Source organism: Salvelinus namaycush, chromosome 24 (assembly GCF_016432855.1).
Source record: "Salvelinus namaycush isolate Seneca chromosome 24, SaNama_1.0, whole genome shotgun sequence".
In the NCBI taxonomy this organism is placed as follows: Eukaryota; Metazoa; Chordata; class Actinopteri; order Salmoniformes; family Salmonidae; genus Salvelinus; species Salvelinus namaycush.
This window is the reverse complement of record NC_052330.1, coordinates 11,076,902-11,096,365: the sequence shown is the minus strand read 5'-3', so window position 1 is coordinate 11,096,365 and position 19,464 is coordinate 11,076,902. Positions and strand designations below refer to the sequence as shown.

Sequence of the window (19,464 nt, the reverse complement as noted above, 5' to 3'; positions counted from 1 at the left end):
GGACCCAAAAATCTATGTTTCCTCCACTGATTGTGCTATTCTAATTAGTCACTTTCTCACTGTAAAATGTCATAACTCACAACTGCAGACTAACTTAACTTTCCTCATTTCTCTTTTGCAGCTTGTTGGGTTCATCTATGCCTGTTATGTGGTGAAGCTCATCTCAGAAGAGGAAGACAGCTGTGAGTATTGCCTTTCAACGAATATTGTAGATCTAGGAGAAATATACCTGATTCCTACAGTCACACATTTAAAGGCGATTATCATTTCCCTTTGCTTGTTATAATGATGACTCAGTGCCATCTCACCTCATGTGCCTCTGTTGCCCGTTCACGTCATGTCGGAAACTCAGAGTTAAAATGAACATAAGTTATTTGCGTATTGGTTAATTCTGATCATTCCCAAGTGGGAAACTCGGGTATCATCTTTCTACAAAGAGTAAGCAAGTCGCAAATTTCAGAGTTTCCGACATGACATGAATGTGGCAAGTGAAACGCACACCTTTTATTCATAAGCTTTACCTGACCAATCACATAACTCCAGTTACGGATGTTTTGCTACGACTGTACTAATGAGCCATTTTCCTGGACTCGCTCCATGATATAATATATAACAAATGATTTTACGTCCAGGTAAATATATACAGTATGTCTGGCTCAAGGCTGACATCTCTGTATTCCTGCATTTACAGAGTACTTAATTTTACTCGAATAACCGAGCATTGGCATGGACATTACTCTTCTGGTAGGATCTTTAGATTTAGCCAAGTTTAGTACACCAGCAAACATTTACATTTAAAAGTCCAATTACCTTGCTCCAAGATGCATGAATTATTCTCTGGCCACTGCCTCTTTTTCACAAGATTAGAAAGCAAAACACATATTGGGACAGGAATTACTTTTTGTGTTATCGTCATTTACAAATGAATATTGATTGACCCTGTAACGGTTTTCTTCCAGGGGTGAAGGAGAGGACCAAAGTGCAGCGCGGCTAGTGTTAAACATGTTTAATAAAGAACAAGTAAAACACTACAAACAACAATACAAAATAACAAATGTGCAAAAACCGACACAGACCTATCTGGTGCAGACAATCACAGAGACAGGAAACAAACACCCACAAAATCCCAACACAAAACAAGCCTCCTATATATGATTCTCAATCAGGGACAACGATTACCATCTGCCTCTGATTGAGAACCATATTAGGCTGGACATAGAAACAGACAAACTAGACACACAACATAGAATTCCCACCCAGCTCACGTCCTGACCAACTAAACACATACAAAACAACAGAAAACAGGTCAGGAACGTGACAGCCCCAAGACATGTGCTAGTTCTCCTTGTTACCCGTCTTGCTTTGGAAACATAGTATGTGCTGGAAAGAATGCATTTGCCAACTACCCCGGCATGCTAGATCAATACCATTTAGTTTTTAGCAATCTCTATTGCATTCTCTCCATTTGCAACATTCGTCACCAAGCAGCAGCCATAAAGAGAAAGAAGGAACGAGAGGGGATAGAGAGCGAGAAAGAGAGAGGGGGGGTCACATGAGGCGATTGTACATGATTGCACACTGTACATGCCTACTCTATCGTTTCAGAACATTTTTGACTACACTACCGTTCAAAATGTTGGGGTCACTTAGAAATGTCATTGTTTTTGAAAGAAAAGCACATTTTTTCTCCATTTAAAAGAACGTCAAATTTATCAGAAATACAGTGTAGACATTGTTAATGTTGTAAATGACTATTGTAGCTGGAAAGGGCACATTTTTTTAATAGAATATCTACATAGGCGTACAGAGGCCCATTATCAGCAACCATCACTCCTGTGTTCCAATGGCACGTTGTGTTAGCTAGTCTAAGTTTATCATTTTAAAAGGCTAATTGATCATTAGAAAACCCTTTTGCAATTATGTTATCACAGCTGAAAACTGTTGTCCTGATTTAAAGAAGCAATAAAACTGGCCTTCTTTAGACTAGTTGAGTATCATCAGCATTTGTGGGTTCGATTACAGGCTCAAAATGGCCAGAGACAAAGAACTTTCTTCTGAAACTCGTCAGTCTATTCTTGTTCTGAGAAATTAAGGCTATTCCATGCGAGAAATTGCCAAGAAACTGAAGATCTCGTACCATGCTGTGTACTACTCCCTTCATAGAACAGCGCAAACTAGCACTAACCAGAATAGAAAGAGGAGTGGGAGGCCCCGGTGCACAACTGAGTAAGAGGACAAGTACATTAGAGTGTCTAGTTCGAGAATCAGAAGCCTCACAAGGACTCAACTGGCAGCTTCATTAAATAGTACACGCAAAACACCAGTCTCAACGTGAACAGTAGAGAGATGACTCCGGGATGCTGGCCTTCTAGGCAGAGTTCCTCTGTCCAGTGTCTGTGTTCTTTTTCCCATCTTAATCTTTTCTTTTTATTGGCCAGTTTGAGATATGCATTTTTCTTTGCAACTCTGCCTTTTTCTTTGCAACTCTGCCTCATAGTTAATAATTTAAGATTGGATGCAGCATGCCTTTATTAAGAGTGCCCGGCTCCCCTAGGTCCTCCCCTAGGTCCTCCCCTAGGTCAGTACACTAACAATACTTTTAGTGTACTGACATTATACCTGACTGCTGGTTAGTGTTGTCGCAACCCAACATACAGTACTGCTCACCAGCAATAGGGATTCATATACAAGTTCCAGTGGTGGTAGAAGAAGGCTTTGCCTTTGATAACTGTGTGATCACCTTCAATATGTACACAGTACACTAAACATGGGAGCTGTTATGAGAGATATTACTAAGAGTGTGTGCGGTTTGGTTGCTCTCTCAATCTAGAAAATGACTGAGTCAAATAAGTGATGCGGCACTTAGTAGGCTATTTCCTCTACATTTAGCATGGGTATCTGAGTGTAAAAAAATGCAGCGTTTCTCCTGGCTCTGCTGGAGCCCCTGTACAAGGAGCCAACACTAGGCAGGCAGGAGTACTAAACCATGACCACAACCAAACGTGAGTCTCTCAGCTAGCTGAGAGACTCAATTGCAATTGCCTATTGCCTAGACCGTGTCTCTCTCTCTCTAAAGAGTATCCCCAGACATAGCTTTCCCATCTTTAGAGCCCAAATGTCACTGCCCAGAATGGGGAGTACCTCAATCTGGCATATTATATAGCCCATCCTGGATAAGTAAAGGATTCCCTCAGGCATTGTTATGATAAAAGTCATTTTGGTCCCAATTAAGAGACGATTATATTTGCCACTCAATAATGGCAGTAAGAAATATGCCATTCAGGGGAAATTAAGCTCAAATTGGAATTTACCCTTGACAATCTCGTTGATGTATTTGATGTATTCCGGAGTTGGAATTTAAAGAACCTGGAAAAAGCCCATGAAGTATAATACTATATTTGCAGTGGGAGGGGGGTGGTGGTGGTGGTGATCATTTCAGTCCTGTAGCTGTGTTTAATTTGGCCAAACACAGAGGAATAATATTGTTCATGTCCTCCAGTGAATGAGAATGGTATTGATGGTTTGATCCCTGAAGCATGAGGAAACACTAATCTGGGAACCGTATTGGCCATTACAGCTCTAATTAATATAGTACATGAAGCACCTCAGCGAAGGTAATGAACAGCTAAAACCAATCAACACGCTCACTCCGTAATTACAGCTACTATCAAGGGTAATGTCCCAGGGTCCATTTAAAAGAAAGGATGGTATTTTAAATTATTTTGCCTCCAAGAGAGGAGGAGAGAGAAAAGATGAGAGAGGGGGAATCAAGATGCAACTAGCAGTGTGTTCAAGGTGCTGTAAATACTTTTTTTGCGTTCAGAACAAGGAAACTAGGTTACAGCTTCCTCTATGGGATTTGCAATCAGGTTCAGTGTACCAGGAGGGTGGAATGTCATGTTGATTGGCCCTCGGCGGCATTTCATTTGCCACTGCTTTGTCATAACAACTTGTTGTGAGTACTTAAGACAAAGCAATTTGGAGACATAGACCAAGTTGTGCTGACTGCAATTCTCAACAATACTGCCATTAAACCTTCCCCTATAGCTAAAGCCTACTGAAAAAAGCCCAATCAATACGTGGCTATATCTTTGGTGGAAGGGGTGCCTGTATATCTCTGAATGCTAATAGTGTTTTACTGGCACCTTAGCTATTAGCATCTGTTTAGTGTGTTTCGTCATCAAGTGAACACTATTTGTCATATTAGCATGGCAAATATAAGTAGCTGCAGGCATTTAACATTATTCCCTCCAGCAAAGGAAAATATTAAAATAGCTTTTCATTACACACATAATGGTTCAGTCAGTTGGTCACTCAGTGTAACATTCTAACAGTCGATGACCAATCATATTCACCTGAAGAATGATCCACGCCCAATGATCCAATGGGCCAATGGATGCCGAGCCCGCCCTCAGAAGCCCCACCTTCCTGGCTATAATCCCGGGGCACGCATTCATTTCCTCAATGCTTCGCTCTTCAGCTCGCCTGAAGCAAGAGCGTATCATGTCATTTGCTAACTTTTGAAGTACACGAAGACTACGAAATTCAGCTCCGACTTTGGTCTGTTAGTAGGGAGAGAGTACTCGTCCCAATAGATGTTACGAATTTTGACTCTTCGTATCGGTTTTTGTTTTTGTTAAAAACCCATTACTTTCTCCACTGCTTGTGTAGCCAGTGCTTCCTTGCTTTAGTAAGATTGCCAGTGGTAAGAGTAAGTTCAAAAAGGCTAACCAGCCGAGTTGGAACCTCCGACCGTGCCCTAGGGCATGTGGTTTCACAATGAAAATGTGTGCTTTCCTGTTTAAATGGAGTGGAAACACGCTCAGGAGGTCTTGGCTCGGACCAGTTCGTGTGACCATTGGTTTCAACTTCCATTGGGCATCGGGCTGACTTTTTGAGAAAGATTGGGGCTGCTGGCGAAGGGTTTCCGGTGAAGCGACCGGGAATTGGGTTGTCTGAGGCCGGGAGAAAGCAGCAGCGGTGGTCGGAGTTGATGGGTTTGGCCTTTCTAGGGAGTTTTTCCTAGCCATCGTGCTTCTACACCTGCATTGCTTGCTGTTTGGGGTTTTAGGCTGGGTTTCTGTACAGCACTTCGAGATATTAGCTGATGTACGAAGGGCTATATAAAATAAACTTGATTTGATTTGATGGGGCTGTCATCACAGCCGAGTGAAGCTCATTCCAGTTTCTCTGGCATTGATCGGATTCCCGGGGATGATATACTGTACTATCCCTGGCTGGTTCTGGAGGGTGTTCAGAGTGTGAATCGAATGACATCAAGCAGCCTAAAGCCCAGCTTTTGGATTCGGCCGGTGAGAGTGAACCATTGGTGGTTAATACGCCTTTGATGGAGCTGTGTCGTAGGGCGACAGATCACCTGGGGGTGGATTGGCCGTCTTCTCCCCCACAGCAGAGTTCCTCTAGGTTTGGGGGAAGGTATCTACCTCCTGTTCCTGCAGCTGTGAAGCATCGCTTACCCCTGCTTACCCCTGAGCTAAAGGCGACCCGGGATTCCCCTCTACCGGGTTATGGGGAGTTCATGAATGTACAGGGCGGGGCTCGTTTGCACACCGCTGATGGATGCAAAGCTGGCAACTTACTTACCTCCATGGACTAACAAAGGGGCTAATCCTAGCACGGTACTTCCAAATGAACAGTCCCAGTTCTCGGTGGATCAGCTGGACAAAGTATACCAGGCCTAGGGTGTGGCAGCCCGGTTGTTGAATGTGGTCACAATGCTGCAGATGTACTGTATCATATTGATTTGCTGCAAGAGAATAAGACTATGGAGGCGGGAAAGCCAGTTTCAGAGCTTTTTGTCGAAATGCGTGCTACGGCTGATTTTGTACATCTGTCGTGCTGTACTATCCTGTCTGTAGGGGAAGTATGGGGGTCACAGTGGTGGCTCAGCGACACCTCCAGTTGACGTTGTCCAGGATTCCTGAGAGGGACATGCAGATGTATTTGGATGAGCCAGTTTCGCAAACAAGGTTGTTTGGCTCGACTATGGAGTTCTTACAGAAAACAGGACGCAGCTCTACGTGTCCTTTTCCCACGAAAATCCTTCACAAGGGTGACGGGGCCCTCCTCCCCAAGCATTTACAGTGGCAACAGTGCTCCCAAGTGGCTCGGTTAATGGGGGCAAGTTACTAGTTGCCGAAGTCCCCGAAACTGGTGTGTGCCGGATATCAGAACGGCAGTATCACGAAAGCACATTGTTTCAACCCAAAGTTCCTTGGTGTTCAGGGGTATCGAGAGGGCGGTATCATCCAGGTGTGGGCATAATAAAAACAGCTCCTTCCCCACATTCAGACACATGGTTGTCAAGAGTGGTGGATTTGAAAACAAATGATCCCAGTCCTCAGGGTGGAGCTCTGCCCCTTCAGGACATAATGTATGGGAGACTGGCAGCGTGCTCTGTCCAGTGGCGGCCTACGCAGTTTCACCATGGGTGATGAGGACGGTGACGAGGGCCTACGGACTGCAGTTTGCTGTGCGTCCTCTTCCTTTTCGTGGCATCATCACGTCAATGGTCCCCGAGGTCCTAGCACCTGCCTTAAGAGTGGAGATTTCCTCTCTCCTTCAAAACCCTCTATTTGGGTGGTCCCCGTGTCAGAAGTACAGAGCGGTTGGTATAGCCGGTACTTCTTCGTTCCCAAGAGCGATGGAATGTTGCGAACCTTCTTGGACTTGCGGTTTCATTTTGAGGGTGGGCTCTCTTTCGGGCTCTCCCTATCACCCCGCACCTTTTCTATGGTGGTGGAGGCTGCTTTGGCACCGGTGCGGTGCCAGGGGATCAGAGTATTGGCCTATCTGGACGATTGGCTGGTCTTGGCAGAGTCGAGGGAACAGGTGGAGCTCTACACTGCCATGCTGGTTTCCCATATTCAATCTCTCGGGTGAATTCATGGTGAATTATAAGAAAAGTTGTTTGACTCCGGCTCAGTGCATTCATTTTTTGGGTCTCAATCTGGACTCTGTTCTGAATCATGTGTTTTTGTCCAAAAAAAGAGGAGGGACGCATTCCGGCTCGGTCTGTCACGATTTCAGCTGGGGCACTCGATGCCTTTTCACTTGTGCCTGCAGTTATTGGCTCTGATGGCCTCTATGATAGCTGGGGTGTCTCTGGGACTTCTGTTGATGATTCTGTTTCAGCGCTGTGTGTTTGCTACACGCCTGGACGCAACTTGCCACTGCCATCGGTGGCTCAAGGTATCCCTGTCATGCCTAAGGGCGTTGACTCCTTGCAGTGGGTTATCATGGGCCGGATATTGTCCCGCAGGGTGATCACAACAAACGCTTCTCACTCAAACATTTTTTAAAGTTGTTTATTAACCATTAACCATTAAGAGTTGCAGGGGAGAGGAGAAGAGATAAAGGTGCTTATTTGAAAGCTAGGAAAATAAATTGTAGCTTGCAACATAATTTTTTTTTAAAGCAGCTCTCCTAGAAAAGGTTGGAGACCCCTGGTCTAAGCCCATGGCACCGACCTTGGACCTAGCTTTGGTCCTGGATGGTCTGTGTGGGCCTCCGTTTGAACCATTGGAGTCTGTGGACCTGAAGGTCCTTTCCTACAAAACTGCCCTGCTCATGGCCTTGGCGTTGGCCAAGCGCGTTGGGGATCTTGACGCGCTATCAGTACACCCGTCCTGTTTGGAGTTCGTGGCTGGCGACTCCAAAGTGGTGTTACATCCTAATGCAGCTTTTGCTCCCAAGGTTATGACTATATCTAACAGGTCCCTGGCTTTTGAGCTGTTCCCTTTCTCATCTCCTCCATTTGCTTCCAGTGAACAACAGAGGTTGCATGGCCTGTGTCCGGTGCGTTTTACACATGTATATGGATGGGACCCTGGATGTCCGTGTTTGTGACCATCTTTTTGTCTATTTCGCTAATCCAGCTCAGGGTAGGGCACTTTCTTGGATTGTCTCCCTGGCATTTGACAGCAAAGGACAAGGGACAAGGACTGCCTAGTGATGTGCATGCTCACTCCACTAGGGGTGTGGCGGCTTCTAGGGCATTGTTCCGGGGCATGACAATTGGCAATATCGGTGCTGCAGCAAGTTGGGGTTCCCCACATACCTTTGTGAGGTTTTATCACTTGGATGTAACTGCTCTCAGTGTGGCTCATAGTGTTCTTATGGCTGGGTCCGGGAGTGGGTGTTAGGGCAGCGCGCAGGTTGCGCATTTATCCGGGTTACCACAGTTCCCTGTGGGTTTGAGCCTTGGGCTGCCTTGGGGTGCGGCAGAGCGTAAAGTGCGCATTATCAGGGTTACCATAGTTTCCTGTGTGTTTGAGCCTTTGGCTGCCGTGGCAGCGTGGGAGTACACAGTTTCCAGGTTACTGCAGGTTTCCTGTGTGTTTGAGCCTCAGGCTGCCGTGGTTCATCGGCTCTGATCAATGCTATGCAGCGTGTGTGCGCTTTGGACTTGGCCTGTAGTGGCAGCATGTCAGTGTGCATAACCAAGTTGCAGCTGGTTCTGGTTCCCTATATGGGGCTCTGACAGTTCAGGCTTCATGAGGCTCTGACAGTTCATGCTTCTCAGGTACCTATTAGGTCAAAAGGTGGCTTCTGTAACCAGTGGTGGACTGAATGATATGGAGGCCCCAGGCAGAGACCAGTTTTATGGGTTTTATAGTAAAGACATGAAATTTAACTGTGAAAATGTATTACCTTTTAATATGCCATGAACATAACCAGTCATGATTTTTTCATCTGATTATCAAAAAGTAGGTTATCTTCGCACTTTTATCCAAAATAATTACAGCATCCAAACAGTGCACTTTGCACCCGCCAACTTTTCTTCAATTCGCAAGTGGCTAAAACTATCTTACCGGAGAAAGCATCCAAGTAAACAAAAAAACGTACTATGCCGTACTCTTGTTGGCCAGACAGCATAATATACATGGGCTACACATACAGTGCCTTCAGAAACTATTCATACCCCTTGACCTTTTCCAAATTTGGTGTGTTACAACCTGAATTTTAAATGGATTCAAATGAGATTTTTGTCACTGGCCCATAATACCCCATAATGTCACAGTGAATTATGTTTTTATTTTGTTTTACAAATGTAATAAAAAATGAAAAGCTGAAATGTCTTGAGTCAATAAGTATTCAACCCCTGTGTTATGGCAAGCCTAAATAAGTTGCATGTTCTGTGTGCTATAATAATGTTTAACATGATTTTTGAATGACTAACTCATCTCTGTACCCCACACGTACAGTACAATTATCTGTAAGGTCCCTCAGTCGAGCAGTGAATTTAAAAAAAATATTCAACTACAAAGACCAGGGAGGTTGTCTAATGCCTCGCAAAGAAGGGCACTTATTTGTAGATGGGTAAAACTGTAAAAAGCATACATTGAATATCCCTTTGAGCATGGTGAGTTATTAATTACACTTTGGATGGTGTATCAATACACCCAGTCACTACAAAGATACAGCCGTCCTTCCTAACTCAGTTCCTTACTCAGAAACCGCTCAGGGATTTCACCATGATGCCAGAGTTTAATGGCTGTGATAGGAGAAAACTAAAGACGGATCAACAACATTGTAGTTACTCCACAATACTAACCTAAATTACAGAGTGAAAAGAAGAAAGCCTGTACATGTAACAGATGTGAAATGGCTAGCTAGTTAGCGGGTACGCGCTACTAGCGTTTCAATCAGTTACGTCACTTGCTCTGAAACCTAGAAGTAGTGTTGCCCCTTGCTCTGCAAGGGCCGTGGCCTTTGTGGAGCGATGGGTAACGATGCTTCGTGGGTGTCAGTTGTTGATGTGTGCAGAGGGTCCCTGGTTCGCGCCCGTGTCGGGGCGAGGGGATGGCATAAAGTTAAACTGTTACATTGATGCTGTTGACCCGGATCACTAGTTGCTGCGGAAAAGGAGGAGGTTGAAAGGGGGGTGAGTGTAACGGATGTGAAATGGCTAGCTAGTTAGCGGGTACGCGCTACTAGCGTTTCAATCAGTTACGTCACTTGCTCTGAAACCTAGAAGTAGTGTTGCCCCTTGCTCTGCAAGGGCCGCGGCCTTTGTGGAGCGATGGGTAACGATGCTTCGTGGGCGACCGTTGTTGATGTGTGCAGAGGGTCCCTGGTTCACGCCCGGGGCGAGGGGACGTACTAAAGTTATACTGTTACATACAGAATAAAAATATTCCAAAACATACATCCTGTTTGCAATAAGCCACTAAAGTAAAACTGCAAAAAATGTGGCAAAGGTATGCTTGTCATCGGCAAGGTCTAGGGAGTTGTTTATGATACAAATAAATGGAATACAGCTAAGCACAGGCGAAATCCTAGCGGAAAACCTGGTTCAGTCTGCTTTCCAAAAGACACTGGGAGACAAATTCACCTTTCTGCAGGACAATAACTTTAAACACAAGGCCAAATATACACTGGTGTTGCTTACCAAGACGACATTGAATGTTCCTGAGTAGCCTAGTTACAGTTTTGACTTAAATCGCCTTGACTTAAATCTATGGCAAGTCTTGAAAATGGCTGTCTAGCAATGATCAACAACTTGACAGAGCTTGACTTACCCAGAAACACTCACAGCTGCAATCGTGGCCAAAGGTCATTCTAACATGTATTGACTCAGGGGTGTGACTACTTATGTAAATTAGATATTTCTGTATTTATTTTCAATACATTTGCAAAAATGTCTAAATATTTATCATCATGGGATATTGTGTGTAGAAAAAAATCTATTTAATCCATTTTTAATTCAGAACAAAATGTTGAATAAGTCAAGGGGTATGAATACTTTCTGAAGGCACTGTACATGTCCTCTGCCTTGATGACGATGGCAGTATTATCAGCAGCACCTGTCTTTTTAACTTAGGCAATTCTTCTGTAAAAATGTAATCTTTCTTTCTTTTCTCTGCCTCGCTCTGGAAGCGCCTCATTGCTGCTACTTAATTTCAATTAAGGTCACGTTTGAAATCATATCGTGTGAAACAATGCACAGGAACTCTGTCAGGGTGGAATAGTCCATTATTATGAACCAGTCAGGGTGGAATAGTCCATTATTATGAACCAGTCTGTGGGTGGAATAGTCCATTATTATGAACCAGTCAGGGTGGAATAGTCCATTATTATGAACCAGTCAGGGTGGAATAGTCCATTATTATGAACCAGTCTGTGGGTGGAATAGTCCATTATTATGAACCAGTCAGGGTGGAATAGTCCATTATTATGAACCAGTCAGGGTGGAATAGTCCATTATTATGAACCAGTCAGGGTGGAATAGTCCATTATTATGAACCAGTCAGGGTGGAATAGTCCATTATTATGAACCAGTCAGGGTGGAATAGTCCATTATTATGAACCAGTCTGTGGGTGATTAATGACACTTCTTTCTACCATTATGATAAAAACTTGGATAATATTAATATTGATATGAAACACATGTACACTATATGTATGGGAAAAAAGTATTGGCGGGGGTTGGGGTACTCGAAGTGGAGCATGGGTGGGATTTCAAGCGGAGAAATTATATATTTTTGTAAAAGATTAGAAGTAAAAAATATATATATTATGCCCAGCTTATGAGGCCTGCTGATGATTTGAGGCCTGAGGCAAATGCCTCTTCTGCCTAATGGTAAATCCGCCACTGTCTGTAACCCCTTTTTAGAGCTGGTGTAATCTGTGTGTGCTTGGGCTGCCGTGGGTCTCCTTGTTTTGTACCCTCTGAGCCGGCTTGGGGTGTGATTGTATGTCCCCATAGTATGTTATACCGAATGATCGACTGAAAGGGAACGTACAGTTCTGAATACAACTACTGTTCCCTGAAGGAGGGAACGAGGTATAACATATTTTGGCCCCGTGCCGTCAGGGGAATTGGGCACGATGAAAGCGGTACTGAATTGAGGAAATTAATGCGAGCCCCGTTATTATATCCAGGAAGGCGGGGCTTTCAAGGGCGGGCTCTGCATTCATTGGCCCATTGGTCGTGATTTCAGTTTTCTTCAAGTGAATATGATTGGCCGTTGACTCCCTCCTTCAGGGAATAGTAGTTATACTCATAACTGTACATTTTCCTGTGGTTATATATGAACATTTACTCTGCAGAACAATACTGATACAATACAATACTTAAATGCTAAAGCTACATTTACTGGGACTTTGTTTTTGCAAGAGGATGTAGTGCAAGCCTTTATTGTTCCTTAGCCTTTTTATTGAAATTTGCCTGATTGAGATGTGGCCAGTCTATCTCCAGATTTTAAATTGGGCACGTTCTGTCTTACCTCTGCAGGTCCTCTGATAAGCCTGATCACAGTACAGAGGTTAATGCCTACAAGAAAGGCCAACAAGGATTTAGAGCTTTTGGTGAACGTCCCCTAAAATGTACCATTAGAATGATGATAATGCCCGACCTTCCATCTCTTCCTATTCATGGCGCTAGGGGGGAGGGGAGCTCATCAGGAAATGTATTTGGCTTATCTCAGTGTTTCGTTTGTCTTAAGAGACTCAGATGCATAAAGACATCGGATCGTTATCGTGCTTTAGCACCTCCGTCTTTTTGGTTGAGGCCCAGATACCTAGACCTGCAGGCCGGTCTCTGTGGAAGGCTGGGCTCTAATCCTGTCCAGTTTGTTATTCTGTGTGATCTGCTAATCCAACAGGCCATGCTCCCCGAGCATTGCTCCACCGCAGATATCGCCCCTACCCAGCCCTTAGACGGTCCGGACACTGATCATCCACTGCCTGGGATTATCACAAAGACACAAGCACGCACACGCTTATTTAGAGACACAGACTCACACACACACACATGCCTTTGTTTGATCTCACAGTAACCAGATGTCCTCTTTTTCTTATTATTTTTGTGTCCAGTTGATTTTATAGGAGGGTTCGACTCCTATGGTTATCAAGGGCCTCAGAAGACATCCCATTTGCAACTACAACCCATGTACATGTAAGTGCACTGTAGCTACATCTCTTCACACCTCCTATTACAGTACTTCAGAAATGTTTTCTCCTGACCGTGGCTCATCTGGGTGCCAAGTTCACTATGTTGTCACACTTCAGTCTATAAATTGGACGGATAGGACTAGGCTGAGGACATTAGAACGTAAGGCAGAGGAGTCTCATATATAAATAACGCTAGTGTCAATACAGCTTAGGAAAATAGCTTGGGTCAACAATGAGGGAGGGGCTGTTTGTATCTGGACTCCTGAAAGGTTGGGATTTTCTTGAGAGTAAATGAGGAGAACAACACAGGATGTTCAGTCTTTGAGAGACTTAAAAGGATTTCCCTACTTGACACTGGATGGATCAGAGGTTTTGTTTTCTAATCCTGTGTACAGTGCAGGCTGGTCAACATATAATACACTGCAAATAGACAGTAATCCACTCCTACTGTATAAAGAGTTATCCTCGAAAGCTGGTCTCATAGGTATGTTGAACATGAATGTAGATATACAATGCATAGGAGGTTGGTGGCACCTTATTGGGGAGAACGGGCTCGTGATAATGACTGGAGCGGAATTAGTGGAATGGTAACGAATACATCAACACATGGTTTCCAGGTGTTTTTTTATCACATTTCTCTGGGTGTCATATGAGGCAAATTTGTGGGGATATGCATGTCAAGGGTCCAAGCTGTACTCATGGCCTTGTGTGCCAGATGAGCCCCACAGTGGCAGGAACAGAACAGCCTGGGTATCCCCTGCCTGCCTCTCTCTGTGGAGCCCAGGCCTCAGCTGACTGGCCCAGCTAAGTAACACTGATCGTAAGGGGGAGAAACACTGTGAAGCAGTGCCAGGATTTAGAGCAGGGTGCTGACATGTCTACTAGTGGGAAGAGGGGGTTGGTGGGAATAGGTAGGAAGGAAGAGAGGGGGGTAACAGCCTCTTGCCCAGCCCAATGCCTATATTTGGTTATTCAGGGGTGACTACAATAGAGTGTCTCCTAAATCTTAACCTGCCGTCTGTCACTCTCAGACAGCAATGTATGGAAAAACAGGGAGGGGACAATGAAGTGCACATAGGGTGTGTGGACATATCCATTGTCTAATGAGAATGGAATAGGATGTGTTGTATCTGGCCCATTGTTAAAATCAGTATTGTGTCATCTGTTATTAGCTGCTGGTTGTACAAGGTCAGCTGAGTTCAGGTGGGAGTCTTCCGTCATTTAAGGGAGTAGGGTTTAGACTTGCACTCAAGGAAACACTTCAATCCCTCGCCAACATAACTTCTCAGTTGTGTCATGAACGTTCTGCCTATACTTTTCAATAATAACTGGGCAGATAGGTGGCTAATTCCAGGGCATATCACTTTGCCGTCATCACATCAGACAAGAACCATCATTTTATAATCATAATTTCCTGTATTGCTCAGGGAAAGTGTGTAACTGTCGGTAGGTCAGCATTTAACACATATGGCAAGCTTATGGACATATGGATTCATTTGTAACACAGGAGAATGGAAAAATCTAAAATGTCATTAAGAGCCATTCTGTGGTTTTATGACACCCAATAGGGAAGACAATAGAGATTATAAATCATGGGCACCAAGATAATGATATGGTAGAGGTGCTACACATCATCTTCAATAGTCAATCAGTCTTCACAGCTGATGCCCATTAACAATTGTTCTTATTGGATGTGACAACTGTGAATTACCAAGGTCTTTAGAGAATAGTGGCAGGTGTAATGATTCGTGCTTTTTTTGTCGTGATGTGCTTGTTTTAGCATGAACATACAATATGAACTTGTATTTGAATTTGTCTGTGGCAATGTGCTTTATTGGCACTGACTCATTTTTCTCTTTCTCTTCACAGGTCAAAGTAACAAGGACAGCTGCCTTATGAACCAATCAAATAGAGAGCTACAGTTCTAACTTATTGTCTCATTTCGTAAATGTCTTAAAATAATGCAGTGTCTTACAAACTGTGTGCAGAACGTGAGATTCGACACTTTAACCTCAAAGACTCCGAAAAACACACAGGATTTTTTTTTGTCTCTGCTCAGTGGTGGAGTCTGAGTCTGGGTCTGGACTAGGGGCCAGGCAGGTGCAAGAGCGCCCTCCTGTGGCTTTGTTGACCTTACAGGAGGCATATCTCTCCATACTGGTTCTTGCTTTCTTTATGACAGCCGAATAACTGTTATATTGAGGGAACAAATTGCTTTGATGCCCCTGGACAGTGTTCAAATGGACCAAGATTCCGGACAAAGGGAAACTGTTGGACTTGTGCCAAGTTCTGAGAGCACTAGCTGAGTGGTGCCTGTGTTCCGACTAACTTGATTAGAAATACTCTCTGCTTAAGGAATGTTCAATAACTAATCACTATGGCTTTAGTCATCAGAAGTAGTTTTATAGCTCCCTTATAAAGAGTTGATTAGAATCAATGTACATGTGAAACCATGTGTTTACAATACATCCACTTTGGCCGTTGGAATTCGATCTGAGTTGGGCAATTGAATGGGACAAAACTTTGATGGGATTGAAAAATCAATCAGTTGTTGTTTCTTACGATGGATGTATTTGTCTTGAAAGTGCCAAGAACAATAGTTAAAGATGAGTTAGACAAGGTATTGGATGCTATCCAGAGATACATATTTTTGGAGCTCGTCTCGGGGATATCAGTTCAAAAGTTCATTCGGGGCTAACACAATATTTGTTTGCATGAGGTGTCAAAATCTGTTGCATATTTAATCTCTGAAAGCACTGGACCTTATCCCAGACTAGGTAGAGGTGACAGTTGGCCTTTCTGCAGATGTCTTTTCTCTGTAAGGTTATGTGAATTTTGTGCTTTTTTAAGACAGCGTGGAGACTTGAGTCTAATGACAAAGAGAAAACAAAATGTAACTTCTTTAAATTCTAGAATTTTTTTAACATGTGACAGTGTTTACTCTTTTATAGTTGACTAATAATATATTATAGAGAGCTTGGAACTATAAGGTTTTATCTGCATTTTTATCAAAATTGAGTTATTGACATAGCCTTGTTCTCTTCAATGTTCTCTACCTATATATAAATACCCCAATTCATGTTGTTAAGTTCCAAAGAATACAATATAAAAATAGCTGACACTATTTAAAGCAATGAGGGTTCGTAACTATAAAGCCAATTATCTCAGAATAATCTTTTTGCAGATAGAACCTTATAGCCCCAAGCTCTTGTTATGTTGTGTATACGTGGGCCCTTCTTTTACTCCTAACTGTATAAAGTGTCAAGGGAAACCTTGGGAACAATATCTTGCTGATAGTGGTGTGGTGTGAGGACTAGAAGGAGGTGTGTGGTAGAGTTTGTGCTGTGGCTGAAACGTTGTGCTTTTGTCTAGTGGACAGCGTGGGAACCCCCTGAACCAACCAGGACTGCCTCAGTTCTTTCATCATCGTCTTAGCCTCATCATACTGTAACCGTTCTACTGAAGGGAGCCTTCTTCCCGTGAGCAAAACAATTTGTATATCTCCCACCATGCATAAATCCTTCTGCTCTGTAGACCTTAACTCTATATCATGGGGTCTATCTATGTTTTCTATTTCAATAGTGTGAATCTGTTGGCTCTTCTGGAAATGAATGAGGTAATACTAACAGGTCTTCCAAGTGACTGAATATTGAAATGGAAGCTTTTATTTCCCCCTTCATTGTGATCTATGATGTTAATTATGTAAATGTCACCTCGAAATACGTAAATGCCTAAAATGCTGTTCTAAACTCAGGCAAGTTTAGTTTCCAGCATACACTTACTACTTGTGTTTGAACATTACCAAATGATAACAGCCAATAGAAAACCTGAAGACACAAAGATTCCAAAGCTAAGCATTATTCTCTGCTTCATAACATTTGTGTCTGGGACAGTATGATATTGATATTCAACTGGGTAAAAGCAATATGGTCTCTAGTATGCTTCCATTCATTATAAGTCCCAGATAAGAGTAAGTCGTGTTTTATCAGTGAGTTGATCTAATGTGATTGGATAGTGGATGTACTGTAGTGACACTGGTGGTTACCAACATAGTTACTTACTGCTGCAATTGTCCATCACCCCTTGATTACAGAGATTATTCAAAGTTGTAAATATAACAGACATTCTCGACCAGGATAACGTTTTTGACAAGATGTTGTATAGATCTGAATGAAAAATAAAATAATTAGGTTGCATCTTGCTGTACTGTATTCTAAGTTCCTACATTCAAAGGGAGCTGTATGTAATACTGTTACAGGCACTCAATTGCTCATCATAGAGGCTTTCCTGAATACACCATTGGTTGTTTTGCTTGGGTTCAGTGCTCACTTCTACTTCTCAATAGATTTAGCAATTTCTATTTATGTTACTTTCAAATTGACTGTAAATATAATAAAATCTAACTGTGGAAAAGTCCAATCAATTTTCTCATTTGATTTCCGAGTACTTTCACTTCCTGCAATGCCTGATGTAATCACTGACATGCTACTTTCTAATCTCTCATCTGAACAGCGAGATGTGCTGATACAATAACGGTTTGGAGTGCCTAGCAACAGCCTGTACAGCCGGAAGGTATCATTCATTACAATTTTCTACAGTATGTGAGGCAAACTGTTGCCAGCCTCAGCCCATCCGTCCTCAACACCGCAATAACGGGGGAAGGTGTGAAGCTAACCTGATGCTGCCATCTATCATTTATTTGTTCCTCTATTTTACTAAATGCTCCACTCTCGTATACAATGTTTAAAAGACCCATGTACTTGCCCTGTGCCAAGTATAATGCTCTGGCAGGAGCCTATTGATTAAAACCTTTGAAGCAAGCACATGTGGCTACCTGTGGATATAAAGATTTTCCTCTCCTATACATATGTCTGCAGGTTTACCTTTCACCTGCCTGAGTTTTCTATGAAATATCCCTTTATGAAAGATAGCAAGGCATTGTTACCTGAGACCTATACAGCTTTCTATAGTAAACAAAGCTTGCCCTCTGGGAAAACAGGAAATATTCTGCCAACTCCTCACTAGAAATTGGATCTGTAACCAATGAGGCAATTGGAAAGACAATAATATCCTTATATGATACAGGAGCTGAGCTGTGGTCGGGGGAGAAATCAATCCTTGACACTGTTGCATTTGTATCTGATCTTTGTGTGTGTGTGTGTGTGTGTGTGTGTGTGTGTGTGTGTGTGTGTGTGTGTGTGTGTGTGTGTGTGTGTGTGTGTGTGTGTGTGTGTCTAAATATACACCAATTATGGAAAGGAGACTGTCTGTACTTGGAAACCACAGCGGTAATGCTCACAGAGCAATGGTCCCAACACACACAGAGCTGGCTGGAAGATCACTGAACGCTCACTCTCTCGCACACAAAATTAAATGTCAAAGACTCACCAATATTCACAGCCATCTGTTCAAGAGAAAATGCAAAGTATTCTGTTTTAAAACCTCCATCAGAGTAAAACTGCAGCCGGGCTCCAAGCTGACCAAAGAGGTGCCATCATGTGACAGATTGTTTTATCAGAGAGTCATGTGAGACATACCAGTGTTATAAAATGATGAAAAGGAATAAAAGCATATAGGCTCCTATGCTAAATAGTACTGAGCACATCAGGGACATCTTGGAGCTCTTTTTCTGATGACATAGGCATTCCTACCCATTAGTGTCTGTCTCCTCTTTACCTCCATCAATCATTCTGTCTGGGCCTCCTGCCACAGGAACCATATGTAGTTGAGAAGTGTATATGATATGAGGTTGGGAAGCCTCTGACCGAGTAATGACTGATGATGAGCCATATCACAGTACTACTTTGTTTCATTGCTTTTCCCAGTGAGGAGAATTTCAGAGTCTAAGTCAGCATCTCCGCTGTATTTTGAAAGTAAAATATGCCATAAAAAATGTGGCATTTCATGTGATTTCAAAACCTCGTTTTGAAATCAATATGGTATTAGTCATTTTACTACCAACCTAACATATCCACATGTTTACAGTTGACTTCTTAAATACAATATTAGCTCTATGTGTGAAAGTTGTTTGTCTTAGCTGAATTTCTCCCTCTCTGTACTGTATGTTAATCATGCAGATATAAAACGCACCCCCAAGAGTCCATTTAGCATTGGAAAAATCACTAATTTGACCACAGGGTTGATTCAGCACGTGTCCATTAGCCCCGGTGGCCTAATATGAAGGCAATTTAGCCCTGAAGCCCTTCTGAAGAAAACTGCACAGTCTGCACATATGCTTGTCTTTTTTACGTTTTCTATATTGATTCGCAAACCAGGTTTCCTCTGTCGCAGTTACATTTCCTAAATGCAAATTCCCCAGTTGTGATGTTGTGCTATAGACTATACTACCCTCTTCTGTTGACTGTTGATGTTGTCAGTGTGCCACTGGACCACAAATGCATTGCTGATGATTATTTCATTGGCAAATGCATAAATGGAATAAATATATTCAGTTGTGAAATGAAATGCCATCACTTTCCGATTTTGAATTGTTTTATTGAAAGCGTCTAGTAGCCTGAATTGGCAAATGCCATGGTAGAAGGTATT

At 42.9% G+C, this 19,464-nt stretch overlaps 1 protein-coding gene across 2 annotated transcripts in view; it reads left to right on the top strand.

The window, feature by feature from the left end:
- nkain2 (sodium/potassium transporting ATPase interacting 2) overlaps positions 1-12,926 on the top strand; it is a 170,328-nt gene extending 157,402 nt beyond the window's left edge. For both annotated transcript variants that reach the window (XM_038962861.1, XM_038962860.1), the window contains 2 exons: positions 122-182; positions 12,841-12,926. In XM_038962861.1, the coding sequence (XP_038818789.1) occupies positions 122-182; positions 12,841-12,926 (147 nt within the window). The remainder of the gene's footprint in view (positions 1-121; positions 183-12,840) is intronic.
- The last annotated feature ends 6,538 nt before the right edge of the window (positions 12,927-19,464 follow it).